Raw genomic sequence first — 23,215 nt, 5'->3', positions numbered from 1 at the left:
GATTTTGTGTGTGTCAATATCTTCTCCTTAAGTGGAAAGGAGTAAAAGAAAAATGCAAAATAAAAGTTGCAGATAGGAAAATCTGTAGCACTGTAACAAGTGTTCTCTAAGATCCTCTCTGCAATTAGAAAGACACAAATTCCCTCAGAATCTTTACCATAACATGTGAGTGTCTTCCTGCTACAAAACTTACTCTTTTTGCCTGGTAAATCCAGTCACCCAGGCTATTTTCTTTATGTGTGACTTCCTGATACTGACTTCAGTAGCTTCTGCTACTCTAGGCCTGGTTCAAGAGGACATTCTGGTTTTAAATAAGATTTTCACCTCTTTCAGTAAGTACCTATTTTTGCATTATTCACAAATTCCATCTCTCAAAATGTAAAGAACTCTCTTTTGTTCACGTAGTAGTGAAATTCCACAAGTGTCAGCGTGAACTCCACGTGGGCATCAAATAATAACATCTCACCCTCAATTTTAGGTCACTTTAAAGCTGAATTTGAAAAAAAATAACACTGAAGCTTAATACTGTGGCAGAGAATGCTTCATTTCTGTGGTTCTAATTAAATCCAGACCAGCTGAGCCTCTGCCAACCAGCACCTGCACACGGCTGATGTAAAAACGAGTTTTATTGTCTCAATCTACTTCCCAGTGAACGTCTGTCCTCATTCCAGAGCTTATGAAACTGCTGGTAATTAAAACAGTTGGGTAAGAATCAGTTTTTACATCCCCCCTGGTGAGCATGGTGCAGTATAAACAATTCCATTAAATCAGTAAAACTACTCATATATTGTACAGGATATTAAAAAGTGTACGCTGGCAAAACCTTTCACTGTCACAAGATAGAATTGAGGTAAAGAGCATAGAAAGAAAAAAAGGGGAATAAAACAAAGTAGGAAATACACTGATGGCTTTGAAAACAAATAATGATTTAGAACTATTAGTGTGGAATGTGAGTTTCCATAAATGTACTTGAACACCACAATAAACAATTCAGTTTTAAAAATAAACACATATGAAATAATTCAAATTTTTAAATTAAAGTTAAATTTTAAAATAGTTAATAAATATTTCAAAATTTCAATTTTTAATTTAACATTAGATGCAATTTACACTATCAACAAAACCATGTTATTAATAAACTAGAAGTGAATGTGTGAAACTAGGGGGAAATCTAGTCAAAAGCAGGAGGGAAAAGCAAGTTATTTTTCACCTCTTACAAGTATTTTCTCACCTTTTCTTCACCTTTTCCTGCCCCAGTGAAGCTGGTGAACTAGTGCGATGTATTTTGCTGGCTGAGGAATCTCTTCAACTTTTGCTTTAGTATCAAATTGAAGTCACAGATTATTCTGCTGCATGGCAACAAATGTCCATTGTGGGTACAGTCAGCAGAATCTAAGCAGATGAGGACAGAGCTCTTGTCTCTTTATTTGTTCACAAAAATAAGTGTATTTAAGCATGAAAACAAACTGAGCCTGTGGGACTGCAGGCATTAAGAAAAATGGACCCAACTTGCAGCAACTCATGTTCAGTTACTTTTTCTTCTTTTCACCTTCTACCATCCTTTTTGGTTAGGCCGGTACCATCCCCCTTGGCTTTCCTTCAGATCCACCCAAATTCTCCCTCATGAATTCTAGAAATACATCCTATTGGCCACGGGAGAGCATTTCAATTTCAACGTCAAACACTCAACATGAAACTTTCTATTTCAAGTTTCACTGACAAAGTTTTCATATTTAATTCAGTCACCTTGATAATTTGCAGTGTAAAAGGCTCTTAAAGCTGAAAGCTGACGTCTGGAACTCGCCATCCTCCTCACATCCTCAGAGCCACACCTTTCACCTTGGTTTGGTATTTCTGAGGGTTTTACCTATGTGTGATAACTTTGCTGATTTCTGCAAAGAATTGTGGACAGTTCCACTGCTCCCGGCCTACTGGGTAATTTATAATCCTGTCTGATTTCGCAGCAGAGTGTTTTTTGAGTTGGTCAGGCTGATTTAGTTAACAATTATCATATATTATCATATTTATTACCCGGGGTCCATCTGGCTGCCTTCACAGCCGTCTCTAACGCCATCCCCTTCCTCTGACATTCTCCACACACCGGCACCTTCCCGCTGCCCTCAGAGCTCATCCTGCTCCACTCAACCGCCTCTGCAAGCGCTGCCATCCCAAAGAGCCCTTTCGGCACCACACTCTGAACAGACCAGGACTCGGCAGCACTGACGGACGGTTCACCGGACTCCATCGCTGCTTTTTATGGGATAATATTCGGGCTCGGACACGACCCCGCAGCGTTTTCCGTGGCCTCACAGCAGCCCGGGGACTGAGGCGCTTCAGGGGCCGCGCGCAGCCCGTGAGGGGAAAAAGGCGCCAAACGCCCCTGAGGGGCCGCGCGCAGCCCGTGAGGGGAAAAAGGCGCCAAACGCCCCTGAGGGGCCGCGCGCAGCCCGTGAGGGGAGGAAAGGCGCTAAAGCGCAGAGCGGCCACGAAGCGTCCGCAGGCCCTCCCTGCGCGCCTGTTCTGCGCGGCAGATTCGCCACCGGCAGCCAGCACTCGGGGCACCGTGACCGGGGTTCCCAGCGCGGGGGAAGGGGATGAGCGCGGTTTTGGGAGCCTCGGTAGCCCCTGTGACACCCCGCGAGCCAGCGCCTCCGTGGCGGGCGGGGCCGCCCCTCGCGCGGCGCTCGCGTTGCATCCCGCAGATTCGCCACGGCCCCTGGAATCGTCGCTGTCCCGGAGGGTGCGGGAACGGCCCTGGCCCCTCGGTGGGGCGCGGGGTAGCCGAGCAGACCCCCTCCATAGTGAGCAGGGAGTCACCGGCGGGCCGGGGCCGGCGTGTCGAAAGTGCGGAGCGGAGTGCGCAGGCGCCGTCGCCGCCGCCCCGGCCTGTGGGAACAAAGGGAGCGCGGCCGCGCCGAGCGGGTGAGTCCGGGGGGCCCGGCGGGGCTGACTGGGGGACTCGGGACGGTCCCGGCCTCTCTCCGGCAGCGCTGCGGGGCTCGGGAGGGCCCTCGGGACCGGGGAGGGAGCGGTGGGGCCGAGGGAACCCCCGGTGGCCGCCTTGGGCCCGCTCAGGCTCCGCTCGATCTCCCCGAGCCAGCCCCGTGTGCGAGCCCGGAGCACGGCGTTAGTGGGGATTCTGAAGGAGATTGCGGCTGCCGTGGTGTGATTTGAAGAAAAACACCGAAAATCCACTTTGTTACAGCGCTGTGTGACGCGCTGCCGAGTTCGGTGCTAAAAGGTTAAGCCTTGCCTGTCAGATCATAGCTATGGGGCTCGGTAGTTGTTTAATGTACCCTGTAAAGGTAATGCATCATTGGGTCATTTATGTATTAATAGCAGATTTCTGAAACAATGCGTGTAAAATAATGGGATATGTTCTTTTTATTCCTCACAGGATAAAATATATTTATTTAGACCCGTTCATATGAACGTGACCTAAACCTGTGTGCTCTTGCACAGCTATTTAAGGCCAGATTCCTTGGAAAATCCATTAATTTTTCAAAGAGATAACACGTTGGTTTCTGAAATGCTTTTGTCTGTATTCCAGAATTGACAAACTTTGATAATCACTGGTATTGATTAACAGTCGAAGCTTCGAATATCTGATGGGGGAAAGGCACAACACTTACTAGCGTGATCTTCTTTTGTCTTGCAGAAGTACAAATATAATGTCAGGTGGCTGAAAATTTGACTGTCAAAATGTCAAGTAAGTTTTTTTAAAATATTTTTCTTTCTTTACCTTTGATGTTTTACAGATCTGGTTCCACAGAATCTGTTTGTGAGATGATGCCATTATTCCTGGCATTAAAAGAAATTAGCAAGTGTAGTGACTAAACTCTTGGCCTTAAATCCTGCTGTGGCTGATTCCTGGCATATTGTTTTTGTAGGAAATCCACATATCACAGCTTCTGAATCCTGTTGGACTGCATTTTTGCTTTCTCTCCATGTAATTGGTGTGCATATAAATGAATTTTATTTTCAATCTTGTGCTTGAATAAAAGCCTGGGACAAGAGTAATGGGGAGATTTCAATTTCTCTTTCTTTCCTTTTTCTAGTGTTGCTTTTTGCTGTTCAGTGACAAAACACAAAGTCTGTCAGAGTAGAATTTTCTTGGTTTTGTAAAATCATTTAAAAATATTTGCCATAGCAGATGCCTTAAGAATTCATTCAGATTTTCAAGAAAAAAAAATGTGCTTACATTTCTATCTTAACAGAAAGGCCATCCTATGCCCCACCTCCTACCCCAGCTCCTGCAACCGTAAGTATAGTGATTTTTCTCATTAACACAGAGCCTTTAGTAACTTCCCAGAACAATAATTACAGAGTTGCATCACCTTCCTATATGGGAAACACAATATTAATGTCATATGAATTGTTAAAATTAATATAATTCTTATTTGAGAAGTTTGGGAAAGAGAGTCTGAATAAACTTATTTTGCCTTTAAGGCTGGATCTGGCAGACACTGAATTTTCTGTGAGCAGCCACTTGTCTCAAATGACTCCCAGTGGGTTGCAGCAGTACTGGAGTAGTTAAAATCAACTGATATATTTGATTATAAAATGTCCTGCTCAGCCTGTGCCCAAATCATGGGCAGACAGTGCATTTTTCCACATCTCAGTTGTACTCAGCTGCTTTTTTTTTCTTTGCATTTGAGTGGAATGCAGGATTATGAAACATGCTGTTATATTGGGTCAAAATAATGAAACACTCCTGATGCCACTCTTGCATTCCTTGAAATCACTGGTATTTTGGGAGTCTAGGGCTTGGGAAATATTTTACTTTCTAGTAAAGTGGCGTGCCCTGACACTGAGGAAAACATGAACAGAGCTTTGAATCCTGCCCAGTGACATTCCTGGATGTACAAAGGTGCTGCAGTACCAGTGTGCTGGGGGCAGGAACTGTTTGAAAGTAAATGTACATCTTTGGTCACATTTATGGATAGTTTGGGTTTTAGGACAAATCCTTTGTACAGAAGATTGAGCAAAGATGCTCTAGTGAAATTTTTTCACCAAAGTGAATTGGAAAACTTACCCAGTAGTGTGTCCTTGATCTCTGCAGGATGGGAGTTGGAAGGAATGTGATCCTTCCAATTTTTTGTGCCATACTTTACAGGAAGAGGCTTAACAATTACATAATACATAAATACAAGTTATGTTTTTATAAGTTTACATAAATAAACTTGATTTTCATAGTTTGCTCAGAGTTTTCATTTTGCACACAGCAAACTAGATCTATTAGAAGGAACATGATGGATCCTGACCCCTGGATTCCTGCATCGAGAGCTGTGCATACCCATGTGGTTCCTTTGGGCTATAGCATGGATACAGATGTTTAATGGCTCATGTTGATGTGGTACAGTCCTTCAGAAGGATACATGAAGCACATGCCAGGACTGCAACCAGTGACATGCATTTCCTGTTTTACAAGCATCTTTTATTTTGTATTATGTTTTATACAGTCCTTCACGTGATGGTCTGTGCTCTGTTAATGCGAGTCACAAAGTAGCCAAATAACCTTGCTTGTTCTTCCACAGCCAGTTCCAGGTGCTGCAGTCAACAAAATCCCAGTAATTCTCAAAACTGCAGTACTGTACCTGAAATAAAAATCCTCCATGTGATGCAAGGTAGTTCCTGGTAACATTTAAATCCTGTCTTGCAGAAATAAAGAATTAAGCAGACGGAGATTACAATTGTCACCTGGTTTTATTGAAGAGGTGTAGTCAACATATTCAAAGCCTGTTGTTCTGGTAATACAAAAAACTGTACTAAAACAGTGCCTTATGAAGTAGTGAATGTGTATGTCATGAGCCCAGGCATACAGATGAGCACATCAGCTGCTGGGACTGAGTTAAAAAGCTTGGCAATAAAACCTCTGTTGAAGACTCACTGTTAAAGGATAATTTTCCTCTGCATTTGTGTGTTTAGAAATAAACTCCTGCAGTGTGTCTGCATTGACTTGAAACCTTCCTAGTTACTTTAGTCAGCTTCTAAAACGCTTCTGTTCAGCGTTTGTACGTGTCATACTTTGGTTCTTAAGAGTCCTGAACCTACTTGTCAAATTTGTATAATTGTAATCTGGAGCAAGTCCAGTCAGTGAATCCCTGAAAGACTTCTTGGAATGTTTATTAGGGCTGCTGGAGAGTGGGACACTGTGGGAATGACATTTAAATGTCCAGAAACACTCCAGGCTCTTGTGAACTCATGGAATCATGGAACCACCACAGTCAGGACCTAATCACAATTACCATTAAATAGCTGATCTTTTTTCCAACAAAATAGTTGATCTTTTTTCCATCTGACTGGAAAAGAGGGGGATAATGGAAAAAAGAAATTTATTTGAGGAGGGGAATTCAGGTAACCTGATGAAACTTGAATGTCCATTGCTATTGCTAAGTGAGAAGGGAATGAAAAGAAACAAGATTTTTTTTTTTTTCTGCGTGACTGAGGTGAGAACAAATCAATCCACTTTCATGAATGAATGAAGATGTATTGAATAATTTCTGAATTATCTTGGATTTGGTGATCTGTTCAGACTAGTTTAAAGTTTTTAACTTACAGGTCCTACTGCAGATGTAGAGTTCCTCAGCTCTGTCAGTCTACAGCCTGCCTCATAACAGAGAGATGTCTCTGGGAATTGTCTTCAGCCACTGGCAGTGGAGCACAAATGGTGCTTTGAGAGATTTCCTCCCCTGCTCTATTTGTTGGGAAGGCAGAATTCTGGGAAGAAAAGCAGGCAGAGATTTTCATTGGTGTCATAAACGTGGGTACAGGGGATTTCTGCCCCATCACTGGGTGCTGTGTTGCCCAACTTTCACCCTTGGGAGACAAGAGTCTTCTGAATTCCTTGGTGGCTTATGTTGGAAAACTCTCATTAGCCATGACCTGAATTTACAGAGTACTTGTTCAAATGAGTTCCACAGTTAATAGAAATAAAATCACCAATTTTCAGACAGAAATTTGTAGTGACACATTTGCTTAAAAGTCCTGTTTCCTTACTAGGTTTATACTGGAGTAAGTTGTGTGTGTTGGGAAGACACCAACTGCTACACCTCATTGCTTGTTTGAATTCTGGTTGCTTTTGCATGCCATATTGCAGTTCATTTTCATTTCTGTGTTCTCCTCGTTTGAGCTCATTTCTCATTCGTGTTTTTGTCTCATTTGTTTCCATCAGCAAATGCCCAGCACCCCAGGGTTTGTGGGATACAATCCATACAGCCATCTGGCCTACAACAACTACAGGCTGGGAGGGAACCCGGGCACCAACAGCCGGGTCACGGTAGGAGAATCAACTATTACATCCTCCAGCAAACACCAGGAGCTGACCAGAAATGGCTTTAGGGTTAGGTTCTTCGGAGTCTTGGCTGCTGCCACTTCTTTATTAAAAAAACCAAAACCAACTTCTTATTCCTCACTTTCCTCCCCTTCCCCTTCACTCTGAAACCTTTTGCAGGAAAATGGGTTTTTACTCAACTGGTAATGGTATATGATGCAGACATCCAAAAAGACAGACTTTGGTCTTCAGTGACCACTGCATGCATAGGAAAAGCTTCTGTAGCTGGGTATGAATTTTTGGAGGGAGGGAACTGCTCTTTTTGCTGAGGTTCATTGGTACAAAAATAAGGAAGAACATTTTGCAAGCTGGAGATCGTTGATAGTCATTGCATCATTCTGTTGAGCCATGCAAGAGGTACAGCCCTTTATTTTTCTTTCTAGTCTTAGTCTAGTAATTACTGCACAGTCCCAAGTTCAGTCATTATTTTTTCAACAAAAGTGTGATGTTGATAATAAAATAGCTTCAGCTCATATATGTGTCAGTGTGTGGGAAATGGATGTTACATTCATTTTTCATGGAGTAAACAAAGTGAGATGGAGACAAGTGATGAGGGAGGTGACAGCTTCTTTCAAACATGAATCAAGTCCTAGCATTGTATGCAGTTAGGAAACAAAAATAGACAGTGGAAATATAACACTCTTGACACAACAGAAACAGAGTAAATCCCTGATACTTTCTTAAATATCTCACAACTTTAAGGTTTCTCCATGTAGAACTTTGTACCTCAAAACTTCTGATCAGTTTGGAAGGTGATACAAAGATTTCTCAAGGACCAAATACGTGGTGCTTTTTGAAAGTGTAGTCTTTTTTATGCCTCTCATATAAACCTTCTTTCAAATGAAGTTCATCCAATTTTTTAAAGCATTTACAGAAAGGATCTTCCCCTACAAGCTGGAATTGACTGTTCAAATGGATACTTTCTTTATACAAGACTAAGTCAGGTTTTGTGTGAGAACTTCCATTGTTTCTGTATGTCACAAGCATACACAGCCTGCTCTGCCATGCATATCCCAGTATATGGATGGTGTCTTTAAACCCCTCTTAATTTAAAAGCATTAAACAGTTTCCGTTAATGTTTTTCCAACCCATCTGTATGTGTATCTATGTATACATTTTGGTGATGCATATACCTCATGCACATTATTTATACACAGTTCTGTATGCATTGTTCATAGAGCTCCATAAATTCAGCAAACAAACAAACAAAAAAAAAAAAAGAAACTATCAGGAGGAAAACAGTATTGAACTGAGCCTTCTGGGCTACACCCAAGTATTGATCTACAGGCCACAGCCCTGAAAGATCTTGAACCTGCTTTATATTTTCATGTAAATACTCCCACTTAATAAAACTCCTGGCATGTGGAAGTGCTGGAAGAGTGGAGGGTTTCAGACCCTGCAGTTGACAGGGGCTGTGATGTCATTGCACTGCTTAAGGAGCAAGCCCTGTCAGATGTTCTGTGGCTTGAAGGGATGCAAGGAGACCCAGCAGCATTAAAGCTCTGCAGCCTTTTGTGTGGTGCCAGCTTTGTGTCTGGCAGAATAAGCCAAAGGAAGACAGAGCACAGGAGCATGTTCCAGGCTAATTGGGACAATTCATTAGAGCTTGGCTACAATTAGAGCACATATTTACCTTATAGCTGCATAGAATTGTTTTCTTTTCATAAAGAGTCTGTTAATTGGCTCCAAATTACCACTGACAAATTTTACAGAAAAATAATAACTAAAATTATTGGATAATGTCTTTAACTTAATGTTTTTAACCTTTCTTCATATCTTTTTAAACCTGTACAATAGCCACATTAAATTTGTCAAACCAGATAATAAGTTAGTCATCAGAAGTGAAAAAAAAACAACCTGCTGGGCTTAGTGTTTCCTTGTCAGTTCCTAAGCTATGTAGTTCAGTTTTAAGAACACGGAGCCCTTTTGAGGATTTATCTAGCTACTGCTCTGTAAACTTACAGAGGAAAGGACAAACTTACATTGGAAATTATTCCTCTGAGGACCAACTCTAGCTAGTGCTTGTTCATTTACAGCCTGGGTAATTTTTCTGGTGATGTTTGCTTCTCTTGGTGGGGGTGTGTGAATGCACAAGTGTTTTCCAAAACGAGTGCGTGTAGAAACTGTTCAGCGATCCCATTAACGAATGGATTTATCCGGTTCTTTTATAGGCTTCCTCTGGTATTACCATTCCAAAGCCCCCCAAACCCCCAGACAAGCCCCTGATGCCCTACATGAGGTACAGCCGGAAGGTGGGTATTACAGTGTCCATCAGTAATAAAGTCAGTGTTCGTTTGTGCTAACAATTAATTGCTATGATCTTAGTTTCAGCTTCTAAACGTTGACTCCTAACAGCCTGCGCTCTCTTAAGGGGATGTAAAGTACAGAGTCTGCCCTGCAGAACAAAGGCAGCAGTAGTCTGGTCACACAGTTGCCAATTTCTGGGGGGAAAATTGCTAAAATGCTAATTCCTACCACTGTCTGCTGACAAGGATCCACCCCGCCACATTCAGAAGTTCCTGTGACTTACTGACAGAACTTTTTTATATAAAGGAAGTATTCCTTGCGTTTTCTGGGCTTGGTGCAGTGCTGTAGCTGGACTGAAGAGTAGCAATGAGTGGACTTTGCATGTTCTCCTTCACCACCCTAGCCCGTGGCAACGTTTGCTTCGCTATTCTGTGAACTGTTTGACAGAAAGTAGGAGAGAGACTCTTGTGGAGTCTGGAATCTGATGGGGCATGGGGAGGGCATGGCAGCCTGGCTGAAGCAGGTGAGCCAGAAGGAATTTCTTCCACTTCTGGTAAAGTATCTTTACCAGCATGTCTGTCTTAGGCCAAAAAACATCAACACACACACAAAAAAAAAAAAAAAAAAGTCAAGTGGCGCAGCAAGAAATTACACTGGCAGCTCTCCTTTTTTTTCCCTATAAAGTTAGGAACCTTTTTGGTGGAGTCAGAACTTGTTGGAACTCAGATTGATCAGCAAGACTGAAATATTGTGAAATGTTACATTCTGATCTGAAAAGCTCAGTCTCTTTGTCATAATCTACTGCTGGATGTGTTTACTCAGTAGCATTTTTTTCCCCGAGATGCAGCGATGTTCATTTAAGAAGAGAATTGAGAGGGTTAAAGGCAATATTCCCATGAGACCAAAGCCACTCAGCAATTGCCTGGTTCAGTAGCTGGCTTCCTACTGACTTCCTGCCCCAGAAAATAATCCAGATAGTTTAGCCAGACTCATTCCTAACTTTATCCTGTTTTTCATGGTGATTCCAGAAAGAACACTGAGATGACAATATAAAATGTTTAATTTGGAAGTATTTAGATATCATTAGTAAAGCTCCAGCTGTTTCTGTTAAGGTCTGGGACCAAGTGAAGGCGTCCAATCCTGATTTGAAGTTATGGGAAATTGGCAAGATTATTGGAGGAATGTGGCGAGATCTCACTGATGAAGAGAAGCAAGAGTATTTGAATGAATATGAAGCTGAAAAGGTAAATGGAAGAAATCTGGGATGTTTATTACAGCTGATTCTTCTAGGAACTGGTCTGAGAAGAAAAATTCATCTTCCCCATGCAGGGGTGTTTGAGGCATTCACGAGAGCCCTGTATGTAACTTAAATGGAAGTTTGTCCTGACACGTCTCTTAGATTTTTTTAAATAACTGTGCATCAACTGTGACTGGTCAGTTTTTAGACCTAATTCAAAATGAAGTATTTATAATTGAGTGTCGATTTTAACTGTGTAATGAATGGATTTGATTGTACAACATCAGTATTGAAAAGATTGTCTCAACACCAAAATCCTCTTTCAAAACTGGTGCTCTGCAACTACTGCTGTTGTCATGAACATGTTCCTAAGAGACTTCCAGTCACGTGGGGTTTGGTTTTCCTGGTGGAACTCCACGCTGTGGCATTAATGTTTTGTTTCTTAATAGAAAATGCTACCACTTGTAGGGTTTTCTTGTGCTTTTGTTTTGGTTTTATTGATCTTAATGACAAGAGATGACAGCTGCCTTGTGTCTAGGTTGGTAAGTGTTGAGCACCTGTACAAGACTGTTGTTGTGATTCTCAGGTACAAAGGGAGAATTGTCCAGCTGATGTGTTGTGCTTACACCTGGCAGGCACCTGAGGCTCTGGCTACCTGGTCAAATCTCAGCTGGTTTTATTCCAGGGCAATAGAGAAGTACTGCAAAACTCAGTGCTCTTAGCTGAGAAAAAAAATAATCCAGGAATTCTATTTTTACCTTGGTAATGATGTTTAGATTGTAAGCTCCTTGGGGCAGGGGCCAGCTGGTTTCTGTTGTGCCAAGGCAGAAGGATCCTGGTCCTGATCATTTACAAGCGTTTTAGGTACCTTTATCAATATCATAGATTATATCTATTTTTTTTATTAGAAGTATCTCAAATCACTGTACGAAATCTTAAGAATGAGATTAAAGAAAGCAATTCAAAGTGAAAAGGTATTTCAAAGAAAGTGAAAATAGTGGTGCTGTCCTGCTGCCAGGAGGAGACAGGAGTCTGGCTGCAGCTTTCTGTGCCATCCCAGAACAGGGATGGGTCAAAGAATGAACAAATCTTAAATGATTTTGGAAAGTGGTTCATGACATACTGGCATAAGGAAAGAGAAGAAATCAGAACCACAGATTTAGTTAGAATTCCAGAGAATTACTAAGAATATTTTGTGAATATTTCATCTTACCAGAACTTGATCTTAAATGTTCTGAGGTGTTTGAATTTGAAATCTCAGAAAACAAAGCTATCATAATATCAAAAGGACCTAAGAACCAGCTGTGTTTTTAAAACACAAATGACTATAGAGGTTCTAATTTGTAAAAAAGAAGGACTGAGAGAATCTGATCATTTGTATCTCAGCCAGACGATGCAGATTCAGCTTTGTCTGTGTAACCGCGCTGTGCGTTACACAGAGCGCAGTTGTGGCCGGGTGGGAATCACCCAGTGGTGCAATCAAACCGTGTTGGTCACCTTGCAGATCGAGTACAACGAGTCCATGAAGGCCTACCACAACTCCCCTGCCTACCTGGCCTACATCAACGCCAAGAGCCGCGCCGAGGCGGCGCTGGAAGAGGAGAGCCGGCAGCGGCAGTCGCGCATGGAGAAGGGGGAGCCCTACATGAGCATCCAGCCCGCGGAGGATCCCGATGGTAAGGAGCTGGTTTGCACTCCCAGTGGGACACCCATGGCATGGAGATACAGAAAAGCACCTGTGTTCACTTTCTGCAGCGCTTCACGTGGCTTCGTTTCTGCTTTGGTGCTTTCATGCCAATTCTCATTACCACTTTTTATTCTGTACAGCTGACTTGGTTCCCAAAAGTAAGGTGGCACCCGTGGCAAAAGTTATTCCAACCCTTCTTAATTAAGTGTGAAGTAATGCTCAATAGTTCAAACCAGATCAGTCTGCTTACTGCTCCATAATGGCTTTAGCACATGCTTTAGAAAAGGCTTAGGTGCCTGATTTAATCCGGCTTGGATGGAATGTTGTGCTTTATTACCAGAAGCACATAAATCTGACAGGCAGAGTTCTGGTGTGATTAAGAGCACCTGAACTTTGAATGTGTTCAACAACTGTCATTTGAGATTGTTTGGTGAGTGAGGTGCCCTTGCTGCTGACAAGTTGATGAGAAAATTCTGAAAGTTTATTTGACTGCAAGGAAATGCACCCCACCCAGTGGGAAAAGTCAGCCTCGCACACCTCATGGCTGCTTTTAAATGCATCACCAAATACTTGTTGAAACCTGAGGGTGAAAAATGTGCTCAGTTACACCCTTTTTTTTCCTTCCCCCTTGTGAAAGCACACCCCTGAGATAAATCTCATAGCAAACAGCACTTTCCCCCGTGTGAGGTAATTGCAACATTTATGTAAATACGTTTCATGCCGGAATAACTGGAACCTGGGGACTTGAGATTCTGTTCTGTGCCACCAGTGCAAAGTAGACTTGGGCATAACCAGCCATTACCTCTTTTTTTGCTTTGTTTAATCAGATACCTAAATGAGATACAATATACACTTGGAAATAAACTTTAATTTAACTAGTTCTCTTCTTCGGTAATATCTCCTGGCATGGTCTTCAGCTTCTTAAGATTTCTGTGAATAGCTGGGATAGTCATCTCCAGTAAGAGTACTTAATGTAAAGCAAAATTAGACCTCTGGACTTTTCAATGTGGCATTGTTCTGGGAGATAATTCATACTTGTTGTTTACCTGGTTTCTCTTTAGAGAGATGCACTTACTAATAAATAATCAAATTCTTTTAATACATGACTGAAGTTTCAGTGATGAGTAAATGTGTCTCACTGCTTCATGCTTTCAGTCCTCAGTATTTTAACAAATAAGTAGTTTTGATCTGTGCTACAAAGGTTATTTATAGAGGAGTCACTATCCTGGTGGCATTTTGTTCTGGAAACATGATTAATCAGGAATGGGTCTTTTATTTGGTGTATTAATAGTCCCTCTTACTGTGGAAGTGTGGAAAGCAACAGAGTGAATAACTAGGTCAGTCCCAATTTCAGCTGTGGGAAATGCATGTGAAATTAGCTGTTAGAGCTGTGCCAGGTGAATGCTGCCCTGGCCACACTTTGTCTCGTTTTGAAATTCCCTGATGCTCTGTGTGTGTTACTGTGAACTTTGTGACATGACAACTGCTGCTGTTAGGGCTCATATTTTAGTTTTTGTGAGTGATAATGTGGATACAGAGTGGATAATGTGGCTACATTGGGCTCAGCTCTCATTTTGTGGGATCAAAGCAGTTTCCCCTCCAACTCCTGTTGCAGATTACGATGATGGGTTCTCCATGAAGCACACGGCCACGGCTCGGTTCCAGAGGAACCACCGGCTCATCAGCGAGATCCTGAGCGAGAGCGTGGTGCCCGACGTCCGCTCCGTGGTCACCACAGCCAGAATGCAAGTCCTGAAACGCCAGGTTCAGTCCTTGATGGTTCATCAGGTAAAAAGAAAGGATGGAGATGCAGCTAAAACGTGGTGGGGTTGGGCTGGACTCCAACTCTTTGGATCATTCAATCACCTACATGACTGTTCTTGCTGGGTGTCAATGTTCTGTGTGCTCCAGGAGCTAATCCCTGGGATTTCTTGGGAGCTACAGAACATGAGACCTCACCTTCTGTGCTGTTTTGTTCTTTGTGTTTTGTCCTAAGAGTTAGTTCCATAGTTCTTCATAATTACACACAACCCCCTGTATGCAGTTTTTAAAGTCTGCTGGTTAATAAGTACTGATTTTGGGTACCTGAAGACTCATCTTGTTTGTAATGATTCTTTTTTTGAAGTAAATTGTCCCTATTCTAATGTTTTTCACTGTAAGTTAAATTTATACAAAATATATGGTGCAGTCACACCTGCATGTTTGACCCAGCATAGGTCACATGCCTGTGTTTTCCAAACACTCATGTTACCAAAAGAACCCTTTCAGCATGGTCAGTGTGTGTGGGGGTGAAGCAAAACCAGAATTAGGTAGAGATTTGTTGGGGTTTTTTTAATTACAGGAGATTTAGAGGGTGGAGGGGATGGTTGTCCTTCTTTCCTGTGAATTGTGGTCTTTCTGTGTTAGAGACTGCAATTGATGTGGGGTGTGTGTCTATACCTGTGAGCTGTGTATATACAGACCTGTGGGATATGTATACACAGACCTAGGGGGGCAGAATAGGAAAGAAAATGTGCAGATTTGATGCTGGAAGCTTCACCTCAGGTGCACAGTGTTTCATTTACAATGTGCTTGAACTGCTGCGCAGACCCACCTACTGTTCCTACTTTTCACTATGAACTTCTGAGCTAATGGGTATCAGAGGCAGGCAGAAGGATGTTTACATATTAGACCAGTATTTAAAAATAAACCCATATGAAAATTTGTATGCTTAGCTGTACCTCTGCCCAGTTTTTAGGTGACTGCACAGTGAGGTTCTTGCTTTTGTTTCACTTCCAGCGTAAGCTCGAAGCTGAGCTGCTGCAAATTGAGGAGCGTCACCAGGAAAAGAAGAGGAAGTTTTTGGAAAGCACAGACTCTTTCAACAACGAGCTTAAAAGGGTACAGCTCATTTTTCTCACTTACTCTGAGGAAGCTGCTGGTTCCACAGTGGTACAAGTGCTTCAGTTCTCTGTTCAGTTCTGAGCAATTGCCCAGCTGCTGGGGCAGTGCCCTGGTGTGGGTGGTAAAAAGCACAGAATGATTTCCTGCTCCTTCAGTGACCTTTAGGGCCAGTACAGTTTAGAAGTGCCTCCAGGCTGGGCTGGGTGAATTCACTCAGAGCAGCTGGAGGAAGGAGGCCCTGAAGCCACTGTGGAGGGCACACTGCTCTCCTTGGCTGCACTCAAATAACAAGTTTTAGTTTGTTTATTTATTCCCTCTCCCCTTTTTTTTTTTTTTCTTAATATGCCTGTATCTCCCTCCCTAGATACTTCCAGTATAAACTTTGTAAAATCAAAACTTCTGTGCAATGTGTAGAAATATTGAAGTCATCATTGGGGTTTACTGATTATTTATTTCTCAGGGTATCTGCAGTAGTAAAAGAGCTAAAGTTTTCCTTTGTTTTGCTTTGTTTTTAATTGCTAGTTATGCAGTTTGAAGGTGGAAGTGGATATGGAAAAAATTGCAGCTGAAATTGCTCAAGCTGAGGAACAGGCTCGCAAGAGACAGGAGGAAAGGGAAAAGGAAGCAGCTGAGCAAGCTGAGCGCAGTCAGAACAGCCTGGCAGCTGAGGAGGAGCAGGCAGCCAGCAAGGGGGAGGAGAAGAAAGAAGAGGAGAGCACTCCAATGGAGACAGGTAACTGCACCTGAACATCTGCAGAATCCTCCAAGGATCAGCATTAAAGGGTCTCTGAGGAGAGGAGTTCACTGCATCTTGGTGAACATAGGCATTTGCTTGCTTCTCATTAAATTACTTGTTTTTAAGAGAGGAGAAGATAAGATCCCACAAAGCCCCGTGTCATGCTTTGTGTGTGATGTACCCGGGGAAAAATTAGTAAACCTGAGGTTAGACTGCTTAACTGGGAGCAGCTGGGAGTGTTTCCTTGTCCCAGTGTCAGTGTCCAGCCAGAATGATGCAACAGCAGGGCTTCCTATGCAGCTCTCAGGCAAATTTTCCAGCTGCTTTCTGCTCTGGACAGTGGCAGTAAGAAATGCTGCTGGATCCAGGAGTCCCAATGACTATTGCATCAGTGAGTCACTGCTGCAACAGCAGGAGCATAAGGGAAAGAGGGGCCAAGGAGTTTGAATTCCAGTGCTTCTGCTTTAACAAGGAGCATGGCTTTCTTGTGGCTGGAATTCTGAGGTCAGACAGCTGTGGCCGACATCAGGATGTGTGGCAGGACCATATATGTCCTCAGCACTGAAAGATCCCTGAGTTGTGCCTGTCCCTGCATGTTCTAGGTGACTGCTATGGAATACTCGGATTTGTTACAGCTTCTGTTTCTTCCTAAATCCTAATTGCACAATCTAAATAAATATTGACATGTAAATGACACTTAGAAATACATTTTTTTCCAGAAGAGCCTCACCCAGAAGAGAGCACAGACAACCAGCAGAACGGTGAAGAAGGAACCTCCACCCCAGAGGACAAGGAGAGCGGGCAGGAAGGGGTGGACAGCACAGCTGAGGAGGGAACCAGCGACAGCAACACGGGCTCGGAGAGCAACAGCGCCACCGTGGAGGAGCCGCCCGCAGACCCCATCACCGAGGAGGCAGAGAAGAAAGAATAATCAGTGACTCAGTTCCTGTGTCTCTGTAATGAAGTACTGTTTGATTTCAGAGCGTGCTCTGCGGCTGTTGTACCTTCCCTGCCTCTGTCACGTGTCTCAAAGGATGCCAGGGCTTAGTGACACTCCAGGTTATCAGCATAGCAGGGTGAAGGGGCCTGGAGAGGTACAGGGTGTCCTGCAGCAGGCAGAAGAGAAGCCTCATGTGTCTAAACACAGCTGTTACAGTGTGGAGAGGTCCTTGTATCATTTGTATTTCTTCCCTAGAAAGAGTAGAAACCACTGGTTTTGGTTTCTGTGAGAAATCAGGCCTTTTCCCTTTCTTCTGGTGCCATGGACACTCTGGCACTTTTCCCCTAAGGCCCTTCCTGCCCCTTTGTGGCACAGGTGTCTCACCTGTGCTGCTGTCCTGGCCTGACTGCATGAGGGACCTGCTCCTGGCAGGGGCACTGGCTTTCTGGAGAGGCTGGACTGTAACCAAAACATTCAGATTTTTTCTTACTATGGAGCAAAGACTTTATGTCTCTCCAGGGCGTCCCCTGGAGCCTCTCCTTCCCTAACAACTCCAAAAGTCCCCTGTGTCCCACAGCTACTGCTCTGCCTGTCAGCAAGGGCAATTTCTGCTGCAGCCTACCCAGTCCATGCTTTTAAAGAAAACTCTCAGTCCTCAGGAACAGCTCCAGAGTGAGTCTGAAAGTCTGGGGTTTTGGGGGTTTTTGGTGTAACTTGTTTATCTAGAGTATCTCTCTGCTGTGGTGGAAACTTGCTCATGGTCTGTGTGTGGCATGTCAGGAGATCCAGTTCCAAAGGGCTCAGTGTAGTCTTGCAGGAAATGACACATCATGAGGGATTTTTTTTTCTGTGGTGCAGGATTCTTTTCAACAAGCCTTTGCTTTTCTTTCCCAATTACCTCCTTTATTTGCTACCAAGAGACCCTGGTGTGGCCTCAGCCAGAGACCTGGCACAGAACAGAGCAGGAGAGTGTTTAGACACGCACATGTTCTCTGAGCAGACAGTCACTGATATGGCACAAATGGTAAAAAATAGTAGTTTTGCTTGTCATGAGCTTTCAGAACCTCTGGAGACTCTACAAATGTACTGAAAAGGCCATAATTTGCCCTATATAAGCAAAACCCCACAGATAAATACACTGAATTGTGGCAACAGCCATGGGCCACTTCTTGACTTAACAACTGAGGGAACACATAATCTTTCAATGAACTGATGTGTATTTGCAGAGCAGTGGGTCTATCAGATGGTGTTTTTTAAATCTTTTTTTTTTAATGGTCTAAAAAAGAATAAAATCCAACATGTTTGGTTTTTTTTTTAAACTCACAGTGGTCTGTTCTTGTCTTTTAAGGTAGTGCCAGTGTTTGGTTCAGATCTTTCATCAGCTGTTCTCCATCTCAAGCCAGAGGAAAATAAGCACACAAGCTTTTATTCCTTACAAAGAACCAGCTGCTTGCTGGACTGGAGCCCCCCTCCCTCCCCCAGCCCTGTGGGGCCCAGGTGGGGTTCCACACCTGAGCTGCTGCAAACCCTTGTTGTGCAACAGCTTTTATCTGCAGCAGCCCTGGCTTCTGTAGGCCGGGGATGCTTTTCATCTGCTCCAAATTCTCAAGGTGTATGTAAATAACTAATTATTGGCAAAGACGGGTGTGTGCAGCTCAGGGTGTGGACGTGAAGGAGTGGGTGTTGTCTTCACGAGTGAAATAACTTGTCCAAGCACATGAGAACGTGAAGGAATGCCCATGGGCAGTGCTGGAGCACTGACCAGCCCCGTGGGGCCTGGCAGAGGTGCCTACAAGGGACAGGAGCATCAGGGACCAGCCAAGGAGAGGGACAGGCCTTGGGAAATACCTGGCTCCTGCAGCAGCCCTTCCTCAGAGCAGCCTGGAACTTTTGGTGTTTTAGTTTTGGCACCAGGACCTGTGTTCTACAGGTCCTCACTGGGATGTTCTTGATGGAACCTGTGGCCACCTGCAGGTCCCCAGCAGGGCTAGGAACCCTTCCTCCCATGAGGAAGAGTCCTCATGCTTTGCTGCTGGAGCTGCTCTGTTTCCTTGTGCCCTGTCTGCCAGGAGGTGGGTGCAGGCTGGGGCTCTGAGGTGCAGCCATCCCCCGTGGGGTGTTGAGAGCTGCTGAGTCCCTCACACCCCCAGGGGAGACCGAAGCAAAAAGGCAAATCCAAGCTTTGCATCATGCGAGGGAGTTGTTTTCTTTGGTTTGTTTTTCTCTTCAAGAAAAACCAGGGGTTTTCAAGTCTGACTCAGGCATTGTGACCTCTGACATCACTTCTGGTTTGCTCTGCAGGCAAAGGTTCTTGTCTCTGTTGGGTTGTTGTCAAAAACATGCTTTTATCTCACCACAAAAACACACTCAGTAAAAGTTATTAAGAAGCCTGGGTTAAAAAAAGAACTGATCTCAAAGTTTTTTTGTTGGTTTGGGGGTTTGTTGGGTTTCTTTTTTTGCATTTATGTAATTATTAGATTTTATCACCCCAAAAACCTTATAACCTACAAAGCTGGTACAGTAATGGGTACATAGCAAAAAGCAGGCCCAAAGGGTAAGTTTTGAAAGGGATTTAGATGTTAAAATATGAACCAGGCACCTTGTGAGGTTGTTCAGAAATGATTCACCTGGTAAAATGAGCTGAGAGCCCAGGCCTCTGAGAGCTTCATGCACCCAAATCCCTTCCAAACCCCTCACCTACACACAGGACTGAGCTTGGCTTCCCAGAAAGAAAGAAGCCTCATGTTTGTGCAGTAGCTGACCTTTCAGAGAAGAAAAACAGACTGACAGAGAAACAAACAAGGTTGGGGTTTTTTAAAAAATGGTAAGAAATCACCTGTGTATAACCTGGACAAGTCTTGCCAAGTTGCTCTGCCTGGAGCCAAACGAGCTGCAGACACTGCTCGCAAGAGAGGATTATGCTGGTGACAGAAAGAAATAAAACAGATTAAAGGAGCTTTACAGGAATAAAATATCAAAGCAAATCCAAACCCTGGCACAAAGGGGCAGCTCGTGTGTCAGGGAAGCAGAGCCTGTTCAGAGCCTTGTGCTGCAGCAGAGAGCAGAGAGCCTGACCCTGACCTTGGGAGGCTTGGGGGGAGCAGGTCCAGAGCCCCTGTGTGGTGATAAATTGGGGGTGAGGAGGCTCCTGAGAAAGGGAGGCGTGGGTGGGCAGCACACAGGGAGCAGGGTCAGACCCTTGCTCTGCTCAGGCCTTTGCTGAGGTCCCTCTTCTACCCCAGGATGTGCTTTTCCATTTCCCACCAGCTCCAATGCAGCCTCTGTGCCTGCTCCATCCCAAGGAGTCAGCAATGGTTTATTTCTCCTTGTCTTTCCCCAGGTTTTGCCCTGAACTTGCAGCCAGGCAGGCTTTGCTGTTCAGTGTTTTTTTTTTAAAAAGCCATTTTTTATTTTTTCCCTCAATCTATCAAAAGCTACTCAGCCACCAAACCAAACCCCCACACCATCAAATGGCAGTGTGGTGTCCTTGCTCCTGTGTGACCTCCCTTCATCCCCTTAACTGAAAAGTGCTTTCCCAGCAGTCCCAAGTGCTGGAATGCTGGGGAAAACACCCCTCATGGCCAGCTGGAGATGGAATTGGGGCAGGTTAAGTGCTGGCAGAGGTGTGAGCAGGTGCTGCCACCAGGAGTCCCCATCAACCTGCCCGAAGGACACGCAGCCCCAGCCTTGGCTGGGAAGGTGAGCAGTGCTTTTCTTGTACAGGATCCTCAGTGCCAGCCAGCAGCAGTTGTGGCAGCTCATGCTCAGTGCTTGACAGAAATTACTGACTTCTGGAGTCGTAAGTGAAACTTTACATGATGATTTACAACAAAATAAGAGGGTGTAACTCCCCTGAGAGATGCTGGTTGTACCAGCTCAGAGCGAGATGCAGTTGTACCAACTCACAGTGTGAGGCATTTGAAGCAATTTGCCAAATCAGGGTGAGATGCTCACAGGTCAATCACCTGCAGCTTTGAGGCTCCTGGATATGAACTGCAGGTGCTGCACTGCAGAAGTGGGGGTTGATCATACCAGAGGGGCTGGAATTCCATGTGTTCTCCCAGCCAGACACCCAGCAAGTTCCAGTTTCATCCTGGACTGTTACAGGCAAGCCTGTATGTGCCTCCAAGGAGTTGCAGCACCTGCTCAAGACTTGGAAGCCAGAGCATCCCTGGGTTTGAAATCCCCTGTGCATGCAGAGTGTTACTGACAGTGACTGGGAACCTCTCCCATCAGGACCTGATGACCAAGTGGGATCAGGCACTTGAATCTGAAAGGCCAGATCCTGCTTCAGGTCTGTCTTTTTGTACTGTTTGTTCTCTCAGTTCCCCTCTTTCACTTTGACGTTTTTTTCCACAGTCTTCGAGGGGTTTTTTGAAGTGGTTTCGCGCGTTACATGCTGATGTCTTATTTTGTTGTAAGTAATCACGTAAAGCTTCACTTGTCACTCCAGAAGTCAGTAATTTCTGTCAACAACCACTTTAAATTTGCTTTTATCACCCGATTCTGTTAGAGTCAAGAAAAAGCCATTTTAGTTCTGGCACCAGTTTTAGGGTGGGGAAAGCCAAACCAGAAAGAATGACAGTAACAAAACCAAGCGAAAAAAAATCACATTATCATGGGTTTATTACAATCTTTTTAACCCCAGGGATAAGAAATGCCAGATCTGTAACAGAGAAGGCTGGATGAGCTCTTCTTGGAGCAAACACTGATGGGATTATTTCCAGTTTCTAGATCCAGTTTTCAGCCAAAGGCAGCAGCAGATTGGTGTTAAACCTTCCACCTTTTGAACAAGGGAACACAGCTCACAGGAGTGGTTTGCTGGATGCTCAGGGACACTTCAACTCCCAATTATTTTTAAGGGTCATAATGCTTTATCTCTTTAATCAATATCCCTTTATCTCCCTAAACCATATCTTGTTTTGTCTCTAAATTATTCGCTGCTCACTAGTGTTTGATATCCTGTGGGAATTGCCCAGCACTTTGCACAAACCATCTCTAGACACAGCTGGTGCTCATATGCCCCCTCGGCATAGTTTCTGTAACATTCCAGGAGCTTTTCTTCCCATTTTCAATCACCTCTCCTTTCCCACCCATCATTTTGAGGTGACCACTGTTTTTCCTTCATGTTCAGGCCAGGAAGGATCTGTTTGTTCATCACAGTCCCTCTGCACACAGCTTGGGCTCTGTGGGCAGACAGGAGGGAACAGATGCCATTGGAAGCTGCCCAGCCCTGCCCCGAGGGACACAGGGACCAGCAGTGCACATGGTCAGTGGCTGGTCACCCCTCCCTGGGCTTGGAAAGTGTCATTGTCACTGTCCCTGCCAGCCTGACCCCTCCCCACTGCCATCTCCAGGTGTGCTTCCCTCCTCACACCTCAATTTCTGGGCTCCAGGATGAGAGAGCTGCTCTCGTGGAAGAGAATCATAGAGTGATTTAGGCTGGAAAAGACCTCCAAGGCCACCAAGCCCAACCTGTCACCCATCCCCACCTTCCCAACCAGACCAGAGCACTGAATGCCACTTCCAAGTCATTCCCTGAACACTTCCAGGGATGGAAACTCCAGCACCTCCCTGGGCAGCCCCTTCCAACCCTGACCACCCTGCCCATGAAGAAATTCTCATTGATGTCCAACTGTTTAGTGCAGGGCAGATGCCAATTTGGTAAATCTTAAATCTTTTCTTTTTCCTCAAAAAAAGAACTGGAGAGCCAGGCCATCACCTAGGACATGATGTGGGCACAAAGCGGGTGAATTCCTCGTGACATTGGGTGTGCCTTTCTCTGCTGTGGCTGACACCATGGGCAGCTGTGCATCCCAATCTGAGCCTGGTGCTGCACAGATTGCTTCCTCCCTCTGGGAGATAAGGATCTGTTAATAACCTGGTGGTGAGATCACAATCATGAGACGTTTCTACACCTGCTCAAAGAACTCGGCTGGGTGAAGAATCCCAGCTTGGTGCCACTCTTAAGGTCAGGAATTTACTCACGATTTCACTTCTGCTATTTTATATTTGCCTGAGGAACAACAACGTCAGCACCCCCCTGGAACGACCCTGCTGACTTCCACCACAAACCCCCCTGGATGTCCCCAGAACGTCAGAGGAGGGGCAAGGCCAGAGCTGGGACATCCCAGGCACCTCGGGTTGGCACT

At 44.4% G+C, this 23,215-nt stretch overlaps 1 protein-coding gene across 4 annotated transcripts; it reads left to right on the top strand.

Annotated features, from left to right (window-relative positions):
- The first annotated feature begins 2,837 nt into the window (after positions 1-2,837).
- Positions 2,838-18,386, top strand: SMARCE1 (SWI/SNF related, matrix associated, actin dependent regulator of chromatin, subfamily e, member 1). Of its 4 annotated transcripts, none has more exons than XM_058041703.1 (11): positions 2,838-2,922; positions 3,659-3,709; positions 4,218-4,261; positions 7,175-7,279; positions 9,505-9,585; positions 10,693-10,824; positions 12,322-12,493; positions 14,120-14,292; positions 15,283-15,384; positions 15,910-16,120; positions 16,846-18,386. In XM_058041703.1, the coding sequence occupies exons 2-11, from the start codon at positions 3,703-3,705 to the stop codon at positions 17,052-17,054; spliced, it is 1,236 nt and encodes a 411-aa protein (XP_057897686.1). In that variant the 5' UTR covers positions 2,838-2,922; positions 3,659-3,702; the 3' UTR covers positions 17,055-18,386. The 4 variants fall into 4 exon arrangements, with proteins under 4 accessions (XP_057897686.1, XP_057897685.1, XP_057897687.1 ...); XM_058041702.1 differs by having other exon boundaries at positions 16,843-18,386; XM_058041704.1 differs by lacking the exon at positions 7,175-7,279 and having other exon boundaries at positions 16,843-18,386.
- Positions 18,387-23,215: the final 4,829 nt, after the last annotated feature.

Source organism: Melospiza georgiana, chromosome 28 (genome assembly GCF_028018845.1).
Source record: "Melospiza georgiana isolate bMelGeo1 chromosome 28, bMelGeo1.pri, whole genome shotgun sequence".
Lineage (NCBI taxonomy): Eukaryota > Metazoa > Chordata > Aves > Passeriformes > Passerellidae > Melospiza > Melospiza georgiana.
This window is presented reverse-complemented; position numbering and strand designations above follow the sequence as displayed.

What these genes read in the sequence shown, in the direction of transcription:
- SMARCE1 (XM_058041702.1), top strand. An exon ending in ATGAATATGAAGCTGAAAAG is followed by an intron (nt 10,825 to 12,321) that starts GTAAATGGAAGA and finishes GTCACCTTGCAG; the next exon opens with ATCGAGTACAACGAGTCCAT. An exon ending in AGTCCTTGATGGTTCATCAG is followed by an intron (nt 14,293 to 15,282) that starts GTAAAAAGAAAG and finishes TTTCACTTCCAG; the next exon opens with CGTAAGCTCGAAGCTGAGCT.